Here is a 16213-nt window from a genome sequence, read left to right on the forward strand (position 1 = left end):
CTGATAAGTTTATCTTTCTCTCTCTGGCCCTCATTTAGTCAGCACGAAGTTACACAATGTGCAAAAGTGAACACAGAAACGTAAAAGAGATAAAGTGTTCCAAAAAGATCAAATGAATCAAAAAGCTCTGAAACAGACTTGGTAAAGACACCAGAGTTTTTTTTTTACCACCCCCCCCCCCACTTTAAAAGGCAGCAACCGGAATAAATCAAGATAAAAACAGAATCACAAAAATAGTGCAGGACTGTGCAGACTGAAACTTTACAATTTCAATGTCAAACTGCAATATGATAAAGCAACAGTATTACCTAAACTGTTTATGAATATTTTTTCTCTATCTAACAATCTAAATCAACTTCACATAAAATACAAAGTTTCTGTACCAGCAAAAATACAAATGCTAATGAAACTTGGGCTTCTAAGGTATTATTACAAATCAGACTTAACTGTCTTAGATTTCATAAGTTTAACCCAATCCATAGCACGTTAATATACCCAATAAAGCAGTCTTAAGAATAACGCTATAGTGTGACACATGGGGAATTACTAAAGAACAACTTACTTTAAGTATACTGACACAGGAAGAAATAAGCGGTTCTGATGGTTCAAAGTTACACTCGTCTCACAAACCTAGTAATGACGCTAAATGGAACTTTAGTGACACACCCAGCGCCGACCGCCACGTTAAGGATACAGCTCTTCCGAGGTGGAGAGGGCTCTCGCCAGCTCTGACTGCTGCTGAACCCGGATCCTGCTCCTCCTCCCAGAGGAGGTCTGCACCCCGGCTTGCCTCCTCGCTCACCCACTCCTCGCCCCCGACTCCAGCGACTCCCACCCCGGTAAGGCCTGCCCCGAAAGCGGAAACGGTCCAAGGCGAGGTGGCTCCGCTCCCAGAAAGACGGCCGGGGACTGCTTTCTGACAGTGAGCTCGAAGGCATCCGTACAGAGGGCGGATGAGACCGGAACGGTTCTTTGGGTCGGTAGCTGCTGGGTCCCCTGAGGTGGCCCCTTTCAGACGCGTGCCGCGAGCGTGAGAAATTCCTCAGCTGCTGCTGTGAAGAGGAAGATGACGAGGAAGAGCCACCGCCTCCGCCAGATCCACCGCCCCGGGCCGAGTGAGGAGGCCGTCGCCGCGGATAGGGTAACAGCCCGCCGCCGCTACTGCTGCTGCTGCTCCGGCTCCGTATCTGGCTGTTGTTATCGTCGTCACTGATTTCCCCATCTTCAAGCTCCCCTTCTTCCTTCGGCGAGAGGCCACTGGAGGCCGGGGCCGGAGTATCTGCGGTCGCCATCCGGGGAGCAGCGCCTTCCACACAACCTTAGCCCTCCGTCCGGGGATCCGCCCGACAATTGCCTCGTTTCCCTTCTTTCCTAACGGACCGGGTCGGTGCGGTCTTACCCTACTCGGACACCTAGCGGCCTCTGCTCCCCAACTTCCCCGCACCCCAGCTCTCTCTCGCCGGACCGTCGCAACCCAGTTCCCTTTCCTAGCGCCCCCTTGCTCCTCAGCGATCGGGGTTCTTCCGCCTCGCGAGAAAGGGACTCTGGTAGCGGCTGTACCCGAGACGTCACTTCCTGCGACACGCAGGAAACAAAGGCTCCTAGTTCACGCGATAATAAGACCAACTCGATACTCACTAGGATTTGTAGTCTTTCGTCTTTCTTCGGGTTTACTCTTCCGGCCTAGCGTCACACCCACCGCAGGATCTGGCTTGGCACAGCTGGGTGCATGCAGAAGTAGGCGGAGCTGCTGTTAGTTGCAGCCTTGAGAGAGTTTTATTGTAAAACTCTTGTAATTTACAGTAATCGGAGGGAAAACACCTCTTCCTTTTAATTGCTCTGAGGACTCCTGCCAAAGAAACGCAGTAGATCCGCTCCCTCTTGGGGGCGGGGAGAAAGAACGGGTTGTGTCCGCCATGTTGGTGAAGTCAAGCGAAGGCGACTAGAGCTCCAGGAGGGCCAGTTCTGTGGGCTCTAGTCGGCCATATTAATAAAGAGAAAGGGAAGGCTGACCGTCCCTCGCCTCCGCCCCCACATACACACCCCTTCTTCCCACTCCGCTCTCACGACTAAGCTCTCACGATTAAGGCACGCCTGCCTCGATTGTCCAGCCTCTGCCAGAAGAAAGCTTAGCAGCCAGCGCCTCAGTAGAGACCTAAGGGCGCTGAATGAGTGGGAAAGGGAAATGCCGACCAATTGCGCCGCGGCGGGCTGTGCCACTACCTACAACAAGCACATTAACATCAGCTTCCACAGGTAACCTGGGCAGGGAGTGGGGATGACGGAAACTGGAGTTCCTATTCTGGCTATCGCTTGTGTGGAAGGAACAGGAGGATTCTGCTAATTCTAATAACTTTCCCAGCTGGTAGCAGGGAAGCATCATATGTCCATTGTGTTTCTCAAATCTGCCCAATTTTACCCTGCTTTCGGGGAAGCTTTACTCATTTTCTAAAAGAAATCCAAGTACTGTTTGGTCATTACCCTTTAGTAAAAAAAGTAACAGGAGGATATCTTAATTTTCTACTGTTTTATTCCTCTGTTAGACCGGGTCTTGACATGAATGACGCCGTAAGGGAGAAAGAGATCTTCCCATTCAATCAGCAATCACCGTAAAAGCCTGCTGTGTTCCCGTTAAAATTAGGAAATTCTCACTAGATGAATTGACATGGGAGGCATTTAGATTTCTAATAGTCACATAGTAATTCTGCGGAGGAATTGAGTCATCTTTGATAGCCATGGAATTAAGCAATGTTAATTAAAGTGCAAAAGATAACCTTTCTGTTCTTACTAGAATAGAGTAATAAAAAGAACCTAGGTTTTCTTTTGTTTGCTGGAAGAAAAATCAAAATTCTTTAGTTCTGTCAAACCAGAACTCTTGAAAGCACTTTGAACAATGCCTGGAAAATAACAGGTACTCTGTAAATGTTTACCTTCTCTGCAAGTGCCTGCCACGTGCCCGAAGAAAAGACACATTAAAAAGTTAAGTGACACCAGTCCTGATTTTATATATTTTACATACCTAACAACGTATGTGATGTTAGTATGTAGAAATTATATCCTTGACCTTTCTCCCTACCTCACTATTATGAACTGTACTTTTATTAAAAGCTGCCACTTTAAAAAAATCTTGTGATGTTTCTGTTTTTAAACTAGTTCATGCATATGTAGTGCTTTGTTCATTCATCCATCAAATATATACGGAGTTCCTAATTACCTAACATTGCGCTAAGGATCCAGAAAGTTCTAACCCTCCTGGAGTTTAGAATTTAATGGTGGAGAAAGACATAAATAATTAAGTGCCACAGAAGAAACATTCAGAGACCTAACTTAGTCTTGGAAAGTCAAAGAACACTTTTTCAAAGGATGTGACATTTCAAATGAGACCAAAGGATGACAGATTGGGTCCTGTATGCTACTTAAGTATTTTCTATTTTATCCTAAGAGTACTTGAGAAGCCATGGAGGGTTTAAAAAAGAATGGCACGATTAGATTTGCATATTAAAAAGTCCTCTGGCTGCAGTGTAGAGAATCGTAGTGTTACTGAAAGTGCTGGTCAAGCATCATCGGGAATGAACTTGATGAGAAAGGAACTTATTACAGAATATTAATTTACCTATTTTTTTCCTTCACAGGGAAATCTTGCTACAATGTCAACTAAACTAAACCCTTTACTCAGTTGCTGGCACAATCAGCACTGGATTAGGGAAATGTGTGAGCTGACAGAGAAAAACTAGTTAGCTGTAGTAAATAAAACAAGGAAAGTCCACCCAATTTTCTAGACTAGGGTGATATTAGAGTAGAAATGAGAGGAGGGGACAGATTTGAGAAATGTTCAAGGAGAAACTACTGAATTTAGTAATTTGATTGGATAGATGAGAGAGGGGAGTCCAGACACCAATAACAATGTTTAACCCAGTGTGGTGGCTCACACCTGTAATCCCAGCACTTCAAGAGGCCAGGGCAGGCTGATCACTTGAGCCCAGGAGTTTGAGACCAGCCTAGGCAACATGGTGAAACCTCGTCTCTACAAAAAAATACAAAAAATTAGCTGGCCGTGGTGATGCATGCCTGTAGTCCCAGCTACTCCGGAGGCTGAGGTGGGAGGACTACCTGAACTGGGGAAGTTAAGGCTGCACTGAGCCGTGATCATGCCACTGTACTCCAGCCTGGGCAATACAGTGAGACCCTGTCTCAAGAAAAAACAAAACAAAACAAAAGAGATAGATGGTGGTACAATAACATGCATAAAATTTGCCTACTGTGAATTTAACATTTTCATGTGTAACCTCAGAAATTTAGGTCTTAAAATAGTATTCATTATAATAAAAATACATTCCTATTTTGTAAATACAAACCAGGTTTGTAAGTACAAATCAATTAAGCCAGGTTTAATTGATTCACTCCTTTTCTACTGGGACATTAGTAGACTTTTTTTTTCTTTTTCTTTTTCTTTTTGAGACAGATTCTCATTCTGTCACCCAGGCTGGAGTGCAATGGTGCGATCTTGGCTCACTGCAACCTCCACCTCACGGGTTCCAGCAATTCTCCTGCCTCAGCCTCCCAATAGCTGGGAATACAGGCATGCCCACATGCCTGGCTAATTTTTATATTTTTTAGAAGAGATGGGGTTTCACCATATTGGCCAGGCTGGTCTCGAACTCCTAACCTTGTGATCCACCTGCGTCGGCCTCCCAAAGTGTTGGGATTACAGGCATAAGCCACAGCGCCTGGCCATTAGTAGATTTCTGTATCTCTGTGTGCAAGTTATTTTGCCTAAATTTACTGTCTCTTTCTTACCTCTTAGCCAACTCTAGTCTTAAGTCTCCCCAGTAATCTTCTGAAATTGCTCTTGCTAACATGACCTTTATGTCCGTCTACATTCATTTTTCATGGTGTGTGATCATTTCCTCCTTGAAATACTACTTTTGAATTAATTGACACTAATTTTATGATTATCTTCTGACTTTTTTGGCCTGTCTTCAATCTGTTGCTACTCTTCTCTCTACTCCTTAAGCCAGGTCTTCACATTCATATCAGAATAATTTCAGCTGTTCTGTGGTCTCAGCATCTACTTGTTGATGCCTCCCAAATCAGTATCTCCAGTCCATCTCTGTCTAATGAGTTCCAGACCTATAGGCCAAGTGTCTACTCAGTATTTCTCTGGTCTCCTTTTAGTTACCCAGATTCATTATCTATATTGACAAACTGCCCTTCCCCAAACTTACCCCCACTTCTTGTACTCTGTTTCTCAGTAAATGAAGATACTACCCATCTGGAAACTTGGAAGTCTTCCTCCCTTGACTTCTCACTATTACCCTTTGATTAGATTATTACAGTAGGTTCTTAACTGGCTCACTGCTTCCATCCATGCACTCCTAGCCACTCTTCTATAATCAATAGTATGTTGCTAAATATTTAATAAATGTTCTCTAGGGAGGGGGAAAAGCCCTGATTTGTAGTGTTTCCCCATCTTCTATGGTGTAAATAATACTACCAAGTCTAGTTTCAAGCTATCAATATGACATCACTGATCATGGAGGTGGGAAGAGATGTGCAGTCTCACACTATTCTATAGTATTTCCACCAAACAGATACAACAGACAACCTTAAAAGTAAAGGTAACAGTAAAATCACCAGGAAATTTGGGGGTTTTGGTATTTATTACCTTTCATTTTAATTTATTGCAACTTTATATTAATTTAATTTTAATAATGGCTGTGTTTAACTACTAGCTCACAGATTTTCTGTTAACAATCAGCTCTCACAATTCAGCCTTTTAATGGCTTACCATTGCCATTTTGGATAAGGTGGATAAGGTTCAAAATTACTCTTTGACTTAGAAGGCCCTCCAGCATTGTTTCATAGCACTATTCTCTGTCCCCAAGATATTCTTAACAATCTACTGTCCCACCCTAACTTCTCTAGCTGATTCCTGTAATTTTTAAGGCCTCCTGACTAGACTAGCTCTTCCTGTTTTATGATTCCATACAACCCTATACTTACCCTTTTATAAGATTCATCGACACTTATAGTTACTTTTATTATAATAATAAATACCATTTATTTAGTATTTAGCATGTACTGTGCACTGGGCTAAGCATTTACTGACATTTTTTCATTTAATCCTTATGACCACACTAGGTGCCATTCTTATCCCCACTTTATATATGATAAAAAGGAGACCTAAAAAGGTTAACTTGCCTAAAGTCACCCAGATATTATGCAAAGGAGCCAGGATTGGTGCCCTGGTTTGAGTCCAGAGACAGTGGCCACTCTATTCTATTGCATCCAGCTATTTGATTCCCTACATTCCCCATTATAGTATACACTCATGGAGGAAAGTCCTATGTCTATTTTGTTTCCTACTGTGTCTTCAGTGCCTAGGACAGTGCTTGGAATGTATGAGGCATTCAACTAATTATTGAAGATGCACACAGAATAGCACTGTTTAAACTACTGAGTGATTTTCCAAAACATCAAATATTTATAAGAGCCTGGTTCTATTACTGTCTAGATAAGAATATATCCTGTTACCATCGTATTAATTTTATTGTATTTATGTGAAGATTTATTATTAAATTAAGGTGAACTTAAATTTAGCTTATGGGCTATATCTCCCACCCTTTGTGCTGAGAAAAATCCAAACAACACATCCAAAATATGATCAAGGTTAGTGCTGTACAAAAACATTACACCAAAATTAAATATAAAATCATTGATTATTCATATTGTTTCAGCACAGAAAATCTAAAGACTAGTAGTGCCAAATTAACCCCATTAGTTCATTCATTCATTGATTCAGAAAAGTTCATTGAGTGCTTAACAGGTACTATGCTAGATACTATGCCAGACCCGGGGACAAAGCAGTGAAAAATATAGCTCCCACCCTACAGAAACTTACAGTCCAGTGGGAAAGATAGAAAAGTAAACAAAAAACTGTGATATCAGTGCTATAGCAACATCTAACCCAGTCCTCTGATCATGGAAAACTTCCTTAATAAGATAGGATTCCTAAACAGTCTTAAGTAGAATTTGGTCAACTTAAGATTTGATTCAAGACATTGATTTCCTAATTAAAGAGCTAGTTTTAAAAAGAGCTTTAAAAGAGAATTAAGGAACTGAAAAATAATATCTGAAAGACAGTCTTATAGTGGAAGAGTCTTATACAAATAATAATACAATGATAGTACTTATTTATTCTGAGTCTTTATCGAGGCCCTGACAAGAAGAAATGTGTTTAAAGCCTGATTGTTAGCTTAGCCTTTAGTAAATATTTCCAAACCGTCAAATACTGGGACAGAGATCTTTGAAATGAGACTAGATTGTCATTAAGAGGTGAGGCTAGGCAGAGTAAATAAGTTATCAGAAAATTATTCAGCCAGGTGCAGTGGCTCATGCCTGTAATCCTAGCACTTCGGGAGGCCGAGGCAGGTGGATCACCTGAGGTCAAGAGTTCGAGACCAGCCTGGCCAACATGGGAAACACCATCTCTACTAAAAATAACAGAAAAAAAATTAGGTGTGGCGGGTGCCTGTAATCCTAGCTACTTGGGAGGCTGAGGCAGGAGAATCGCTTGAACCTGGGAGGCAGAGGTCGCAGTGAGCCGAGATCCTGCCACTGCACTCCAGCCTCAGCAACAAGAGCAAAACTCCATCTCAAAAAACAAAAACAAACAAAAAAACCCACAAAACTCTATTTTCTTGTAAAATAGAAAAAATGCATATGTGAATTGTGGAGTGATATACAGATGTTAGTATCTTCAGATCAGGGTACGTATAGGGTTGAGGGGGATGGGGACAGACAAAACATGGGAGAGTGTTGACTGTAAATCCAGACATTCATTTCTTTGTGCCCCTCATTGCTGGTAGTGTTAGCAAACCTAGTATATGTGACATACCCAAAGCTGTTACCTAATGAGGCTGCATTTGGGGCTTCTGAACCACATGATCTTCTAACTTGGATTTCGTGGTTCTTTTTAAACACTAGTCATTTCATAATTAATATTTAAAGGATAATGTAGTCAAAGAGTTTTACACAAACTTACTACATGTGAATGTTGATTCTTATATTTCCAAGTTACCAGTAGAATTTTTAGAGACAGCTCCTTATATTTGTCTTTTCCTTAATAGGTACACACTGGATGCATATCAGTATACAGTTGACCCTTGAACAAGGCAGGGTTTAGGGGTGCAGAAGCTCCCTCACCACACAGTCGAAAATCGGTGTATGACTTTTGATTCCCCAAAAATTGAACTAATAGCCTTAACCAATAACATAAACAATCAACACATATTTTTTATGTTGTATGTGTTCTATACAGTATTCTTACAATAAAGTAAGCCAGAGAAAATAAAATGTTATTAAGAAAATCCTGCCGGGCATGGTGGCTCATCCCTGTAATCCCAACATTTTGGGAGGCCGAAGCAGGTGAGTCACCTGAGGTCAGGAGTTCAAGACCAGCCTGGCCAACATGGTGAAACCCCATCTCTATTAAAAATACAAAAATTAAGCGGACATGGTGGCAGGCGCCTGTAATCCCAGCTACTCAAGAGGCCGAGGCAGGAGAATCACTTGAACCTGGGAGGTGGAGGTTGCAGGGAGCCGAGATGGCACCATTCACTCCAGCCTGGGCAACAAGAGCAAAACTGTCTCAAAAAAAAAAAAAAAATTAAGAGAAAATATATTTACTATTGATTAAGTGGAAGTGGATCACTATAAAAGTCTTCATCCTTGTCATCTTCACATTGAGTAGGCTGAGGAGGAGGAAGAAGGGGGTTGGTTTTGCTGCCTCAGGCATGGCAAAGGTGAAAGAGGTGGAAGGGGAGGCAGGAAAGGCAGGCACGTTCGGTCTAACTTTATGGAAATACATCATAATTTCTGTCTTACCCTTTTTCATTTCTCTAAAAATGGCTCTATATTGTACCAATCCTTCCTCCCTGTTTGCTTTAGTTTCAGTGACCCTACTATAGAAGGGTCCATGTCATAAAAGAAGTCAAAAGCAGTCTTGAATAATCAGAACCCTTCTGCCAGATTTTCTAATGTCAATTTTTCTGGCATTGCTGCTTCTACAACTTCTTCCTCATCATCTGGCAGTGGTTCAGAAGCACTCAACTCCATCAAGCTGTCTTCTGTTAATTCCTCTGGTGTGGTGTCTTAAATCAGCTCTTGAATTTCTTTAAGATCCGTATCTTGAAACCTGTCACTGCCCACCTTTTTTTGCCATATCAACAATCTCTTTCATGATTTCCCTTATCAGCTCTGTCATAAAGACTGTGAGGTCAAGGACAACATACACACACACTTTTCTTTAGAAGGAATTTATTGTTTTGGGCTTGGTGTCTTTCTTTTTTTTTTTTTTTTTTTTTTTTTTGAGACGGAGTCTCGCTCTGTTGCCCAGGCTGGAGTGCAGTGGCGCGATCTCGGCTCACTGCAAGCTCCGGCTCCCGGGTTCACGCCATTCTCCTGCCTCAGCCTCCCGAGTAGCTGGGACTACAGGCGCCTGCCAACACACCCGACTAATTTTTTGTATTTTTAGTAGAGACGGGGTTTCACCGTGTTAGCCAGGATGGTCTCGATCTCCTGACCTCGTGATCCGCCCGCCTCGGCCTCCCAAAGTGCTGGGATTACAGGCTTGAGCCACCGCGCCCGGCCTGGGCTTGGTGTCTTTCACCACTTTTTCTGTAACAATTTTCAATGGTGCAGTCCTTGTATACTTTCATGATGTTTTCTATCTTTGTTGGGGTTTTCTTCCATAGCATTGGCAATCCTTTCTATAGAGTACCATGTGTAATGATCCTTAAAACTTGTGACCCTCTGATCTAGAAGTTGAATTAAAGACATTGAGGACAAATAGACCACTTTGACACCTTCTGTGTTGGACTGGATCTAGGTGGCCAGGGGCATTGTCCAAAATGGAAAGAACTTTGAAAGGCAGTACCTTACTGGCAGCATACTTCCTAAATTCAACGGAACCAATCCAGAAAAAGGGTTCTCATTGTCCCAGCCTTCTCATTTTACAACAAAAAGACTGGCAGCTGGTGTTTATCTTTCCTTTTCAATGTTCAGGGTTTAGCAGGTTTGTAGATAAGGGCAGAACTGATAGAAACCCAACTGCATTTGTACAAAACAGTGTTAGCCTATCCCTTCTTGCCTTAAGTCCTGATGTTTGCTTCTCTTCCTTACTAATACATATCCTTTGTGGCATTCTTTTCAAGAAAGGGCACTTTTGCCTGCATCAAAAACCTGTTCAGACAGATAGCCTTTCTCTTGAATGATCTTAATGGCATCTGGGAACATCTGCAGCCTCTTGGTCAGCAGAAGCTTTTTCTCTGTTATCTTGATATTTTTTAAGCCAAACCTCTTTCTAAAATTATCAAACATCCTCTGATGGCATTAAATTTGCAGCTTCAGATCATTCACCTTCCTTTTGTTTTATCATATAACAACCTCACTTTTTCTCCAGAGTTTTATATAAACTCTAATATGATTTTTCTAAAAAAATTTTCTTTTTAAAAAAAAACTACCTCTAGTCCTGGAATATAGGTATGGCTTTCTTACAGCAATTGTGTACTCACATAAAAGCTGCATTTCCAATACAGAATAGAAAGATATTTCACAAAAAGTGCAAGGTTTTTGTACCTGCTGGCACAGCTGTAGCAACAGCTTGATGATTTTTTTTTGTTTTTTTTACAATGGTCCTGGATTTATTTATTTTGAAATGGCAGGCAAAAAGCTGCAGACCTAACTCTATGGGGCATATATATATATCTCAAACAATTCAACTTTTTCTTGTATTGTCATGACTGCTTCTTAGAGCACATCCATCATCACTAATGGCACTTCATATGGGTATCATGGTATTATTTAAGGTTTATGGTATTGCACTAAATACAATGAAAAATATGCAAGAACTGCGAGAGATCACTTTCTGCCATGATACACAACTTACTGGAGAGACAAATTGCTTAGACAGAGATAATTAGCATCACATAGCACTGTAGGTGGGTACTCACAGCACTTACTGAGCTCACCACAATAGAAGATGGCTATGAAATCATTACAGTAGTACAGTATGTACTATAGTTGGTTTTATGCAGTTATTATTTTATACTGCATCTTTGCATTTGTTTACATTTTTCTGGACTGAATGATGCCATGTACAGTCTCTGTAAATTTTGATAATTTTAACTTTTAAAAATCTGTGTAAATTTCACAGTAGTAAATGACAAAATAGACTAGTATGTGTATATTTCATGGTAGTAAATGATAAAATAGACTGGTACCTACATATATTTTATGTATTAATGACATACCTTTTTCTTAATTTTTTCAATGTTTCCAGGCTACATGGTTTGTCTGCAAGTTTTTTCCAATTGTTTCAAATTCAAATATATTTATTGAAAAAAATACACATATAATTGGACCTGTGTAGTTCAAACCTATGTTGTTAAAGAGTCAACTGTATTTTATATTTGAAATATGAAAGGAAAAACATTGCTACAAAGCATTTTACCTTTTTGTAAGTTTACTTTCTGCTGCACTAATTAAAGAGTTGACTTTTTAAAAATATTTGCTGTTTAACTACATACAGTATATTATTACTCTGTATTTGTATTAATTTAGCAAATTTTGTTGAATCTCTACTGTTTGCAAAGCATTGTGCTAAGTGTCAAAGATAAATACATGACAAGATATAATGATCCCTGTCCTCAAGAAATTTATAACCTTTATGTCACTGGAAATTAAAATGGAAAAATTACAAAACAATGTGGTAAGTGTCATAATGATGGGACATAGAGGAAGGAGTACCAGAATCTGCCTAGGCTTTCCTTGACAAAATTTAATCTTTAGATATCTGATTTTTCTTGACTACATATATCAGCAGCAGATTAAAAGCGTGGTGAAATTACTCCCGCTTATAATGCTTCTACTTAAACTTGATCTAAATCAGTTTAGTCATGTTTTATTTATGCCCAGATTAAGGGCTAATTGGGAAGAAATGTCTCTTTCTAAAAGCCCTGAAAAATAAGACGACTCAAGTCAGTTTTTTACTAAGTTTTACAAACTTATAAAACATTACCATGAATTGGTTTCTGTTCCAGTGTCTGGATATTGTGAGTTTAAAATTTTTTATGTAAATGGGACACACTTTTAATCATCTTTGAAATTTCTTTTAATCATTTAGGTGCAGCCAGAATTATGATAGTTGGAATTTGAGTTGCATTTTTTTTTTTTTAAGGTTTCCTTTGGATCCTAAAAGAAGAAAAGAATGGGTTCGCCTGGTTAGGCGCAAAAATTTTGTGCCAGGAAAACACACTTTTCTTTGTTCAAAGCACTTTGAAGCCTCCTGTTTTGACCTAACAGGACAAACTCGACGACTTAAAATGGATGCTGTTCCAACCATTTTTGATTTTTGTACCCATATAAAGTCTGTGGTAGGTAATGTTACTCTCCTTTTGTTAAAACCATTTTTAGAACCCATTCCTTTTTGTTTATGCAGTTATTAACTGAAATTCATTTATAGTGATATGCCTCAAAAAAGTTGCATACCTTTCTCTTGTACAGTAAAGGTACACGCTAGAATCAGAGTTTGGGTCTCCTGACTCCAATATTCTTTCCCCAATCCAAACTGTTTTACTATATTGGAATTTTACATTATTACCAATTATTATTAATAATTGCACCATTAGTAAAACTGAAAAATCATATGAGTAATGAAACCTCCAGCATCACTGTGCTCTGATTTTAAAATGACATACAAATAACATGTGCAAAGTACTTTAAGAGCACACAGCCAGAATTACACCCAAGAATGTAAGTTCAGAGGGAGGCAGGCATGACAGAAATCTTCAGAGAGCTTGGGCATTCAGGGTGGGCTTTTGAAGCCTTGGGAGTTTAAAATAGAGGAAAGGGATCTTGGCTTTGCACAGAATAATTACAGTTGCATAATGAGAACAAAAACAAGTGGGTTGAGGGGTGAGTAGGAAATGTTAGCAAGTGATATTTAAAAGGAAAGAATGAAGAAAAAATGAAGCAAAAAAAGTAAAATAAAAAAAAACGAAAGAATTAAGGTATAACATGAATGATTTAAAGCAATGTTTTATCTAGTTAGGGAAGATCTGACCAGAGAGGAAAACCTAGCTGGGAAAGACAGGGTCACCAAGAGTAAGAAAGGGCAAAATGAACACAAATAGTTTAGCTTTGAAAGGGAGGACAAACGTTTTCCTCTGAGGAAAAACTGTTTTCCCTTGTTTGTAACAGTTAACCTTTTAAATGTATATGAGTTATTATCTGAATGGGAGACAAGGTCGTGGTAAGCTAATTACCACTGATGTTAGGAAAGCTCCAGGAGGACAAGAACTTAGTCTTTTTCACAGGTGAATCCTCAGCACCTCAAACAGTGCCTGGGACATAGTATATACTCAAATAGTTACAGAATTTGAAATGTAACTTATTTTTGACATTTTGATTATTTATTTATTTATTTAATAAATACAACCAAACTTTCCATTATGCCAGAATCTAAGCTCAGTGCTAGAGATATAAAGATCAAAAAAGAGTGCCTGTCAATTCCCTAGGCAGAGGGACTAACTGTAGGTTTCGTGAGGATAGGAACCATATTGTCTTATTTGTTCAGTGTTGTGTCCCCAGGAATGCACAGTATGTGTTTCAATAAATGTTTAATGAATTAAGGACACAGACTTACGAGGATATTGTATAATCTGGAAATTCTCAGTGGCCTAGTATCGCTGGAGTATAAATCAAGGTGGTAAACTGCAGAATGGGATGAGATCCTAAATTGTATAGTATGCCATGTAAAGATTTATTTTTCCTTTAGATAATAGATAGGCAAAGAATTTGGCCAGAATAGAAAAGTCAAATATTCTAGAAAAATTATTCTCATGGCAGAATGTGGATTAATGAGGATCAAAATGAAGTGGAGAGATCAATAAAGAATAATATAGTCAGAACAGATATGATACGGGCCCAGTGTAAGTAGTGACATTAAGAATGACAGTGTTCAGCCTTATTGTGGAACAGAGAAAGGAAAAAAAAAGAAATGATGGAGAGGAGAGGATTCATGGTAGGAATATTTAGTGGGTAGAATTAATAGGACTTGAATGAAAGAGATAAAAGCAAAAAAAGTCTCCTGATTTTGACAAATGTTCCTAGCCAGATTTTAAATCCTTGAAGATGTAACCATCAAAAATTAATACGTAAATCTGTTTAGAAGCTTGGGACTTAAGAATATATTTCTACAGATCCTTCAGTTTTCATTTAGTAGGACCCTGGGTCTAAAATATTCATCAAATTGAGAAAAGGGTATTTAATTAAAAGGGGATCAAATTAATATCATAAATAATATCTACACATATTCTAAATTGACCTTAGTAAATTGCAAAGGATCTTTAAAGTCTCTATAGAATGATAGTCAATAATTTGGAAGAAACCTTGGACATCCATTGTCTATTTCCAAATCAGTGTTTGAATCTCTCTGGGTATGGGACAAAAAGAAATAGGTGACTAGAGTTAATTCAACCAGTTAAAAAACTTAATCTTGGATTACATGAGATGGCTGCTGCTGTTTCCTATTAAAGTTTTAAAATTGACTTTTAAAAGAGCAGTTTAAATACTCTGTTATCCAAAACTGGACACCATGTGCTTATTTGTGATATTTCATAATTTATGTTCAACCCTCTAATTTTATTTGGCTCAGAAACTCAAGTCAAGGAATCTTTTGAAGAAAAACAACAGTTGTTCCCCAGCTGGACCATCTAATTTAAAATCAAACATTAGTAGTCAGCAAGTACTACTTGAACACAGCTATGCCTTTAGGAATCCTATGGAGGCAAAAAAGAGGATCATTAAACTGGAAAAAGAAATAGCAAGCTTAAGAAGAAAAATGAAAACTTGCCTACAAAAGGAACGCAGAGCAACTCGAAGATGGATCAAAGCCACGTGTTTGGTAAAGAATTTAGAAGCGAATAGTGTGTTACCTAAAGGTACATCAGAACACATGTTACCAACTGCCTTAAGCAGTCTTCCTTTGGAAGATTTTAAGATCCTTGAACAAGATCAACAAGATAAAACAATGCCAAGTCTAAATCTAAAACAGACCAACAGTACCTTCATTTAAATTTAGCTTGCGCAGAGCTTGATGCCTATCCTTCATTCTTTTCAGAAGTAAAGATAATTATGGCACTTATGCCAAAATTCATTATTTAATAAAGTTTTACTTGAAGTAACATTACTGCATAATTTGTGAAGACTTGATTACAAAAGAATAAAAAACTTTCTATGGAAATTTTATTTGAAAATGAGGAAGTGCCTTACATTAGAATTATGAACTTAAAAATTTTGCTAATAAATTGTATGTTTGAAAGGTGTTTTTTGTTTTTGTCTTTTTAAACTACTGTTAAAAGAACAGCTTATGATAAGTAATATGTTTAACTTACATTAGAGAAGAATTTTTTCCTGTACCAAAGTTGGCATATTGCATTCTAAATAAGATGCTAAATAAGAGTTAACCAACATTTAACATGACCTTAAAACTGCTGGGTTTTGTATTAATTAGATTATAATTGGCACTGTGATTTGAAAAATTTATAGAAAAAAAGGTACAGGGCGAGTTTTTAAATTAAAACTTTCTATATTTTGTTTTACCAGTAAAAGTGAGCTTATCATGGCCTCTCTCATAAGAATATTAGATTTTAAAATAGGTTGTAAAATATTTTGAAAATATTTGAATGTGAAGTACCATTGAGTCATCCAAACTAGGTAAGGCCTCAAGTACTTTAAACTAGTAAAATCTAGTAGCTGATAATATTCACCTAAGTAAGTGTTGCAAAATAATTCAGAGTTCAGGACCTAGCTTAGATAAATGTATACTACTCTTTTTCTCATAATAAAAATCTTACATTTCCAACTTCAAAATTGGTGCTTCCATATTTGTTGATAACCAAAACTCCTAAGGTTTTTTGTTTTCTTTTTAACTACTTTCCAAATGCATGCTATACCTCAGAAATAGTATATCAATATAGTGGGCTTTTTTTTTTCCTCTTCATAAACCCACAGTAAAATTTAATCACAGGAAACTACTTGTATCTTCACACTTTGTATTAATAACTTAAAATGGCATCAGTTTATCTTAGACATCAGCTTGCTTTTCATCTCCTTTTTTAGTGAGTGAAATAGAGCAACCAGCATGCCTGTG

General features: G+C 38.6%; 2 protein-coding genes across 2 annotated transcripts in view; one reads left to right on the top strand and one right to left on the bottom strand.

Moving 5' to 3' along the window:
• ZFC3H1 (zinc finger C3H1-type containing) overlaps positions 1–1549 on the bottom strand; it is a 55010-nt gene extending 53461 nt beyond the window's left edge. The window contains exon 1 of the mRNA XM_055235761.2: positions 695–1549. Coding sequence (XP_055091736.1) covers positions 695–1292 — 598 coding nt within the window. The 5' untranslated portion in view covers positions 1293–1549. The remainder of the gene's footprint in view (positions 1–694) is intronic.
• THAP2 (THAP domain containing 2) lies at positions 871–16097 on the top strand. The gene is made up of 3 exons (XM_055235762.2): positions 871–2256; positions 12239–12434; positions 14717–16097. Exons 1-3 carry the CDS (start codon positions 2186–2188, stop codon positions 15134–15136), a joined length of 687 nt encoding a protein of 228 aa, XP_055091737.1. The 5' UTR covers positions 871–2185; the 3' UTR covers positions 15137–16097.
• The last annotated feature ends 116 nt before the right edge of the window (positions 16098–16213 follow it).

The sequence above is a fragment of the Symphalangus syndactylus genome, chromosome 13 (genome assembly GCF_028878055.3).
Source record: "Symphalangus syndactylus isolate Jambi chromosome 13, NHGRI_mSymSyn1-v2.1_pri, whole genome shotgun sequence".
NCBI lineage: Eukaryota > Metazoa > Chordata > Mammalia > Primates > Hylobatidae > Symphalangus > Symphalangus syndactylus.

Coding starts and splice junctions, on each gene's coding strand:
- THAP2 (XM_055235762.2), top strand. CDS start 2,186: ATGCCGACCAATTGCGCCGCGGCGGGCTGTGCCACTACCTACAACAAG. Junction 2,257..12,238: donor ATTAACATCAGCTTCCACAG/GTAACCTGGGCA, acceptor TTTTTTTTTAAG/GTTTCCTTTGGATCCTAAAA. Junction 12,435..14,716: donor GTACCCATATAAAGTCTGTG/GTAGGTAATGTT, acceptor TATTTGGCTCAG/AAACTCAAGTCAAGGAATCT.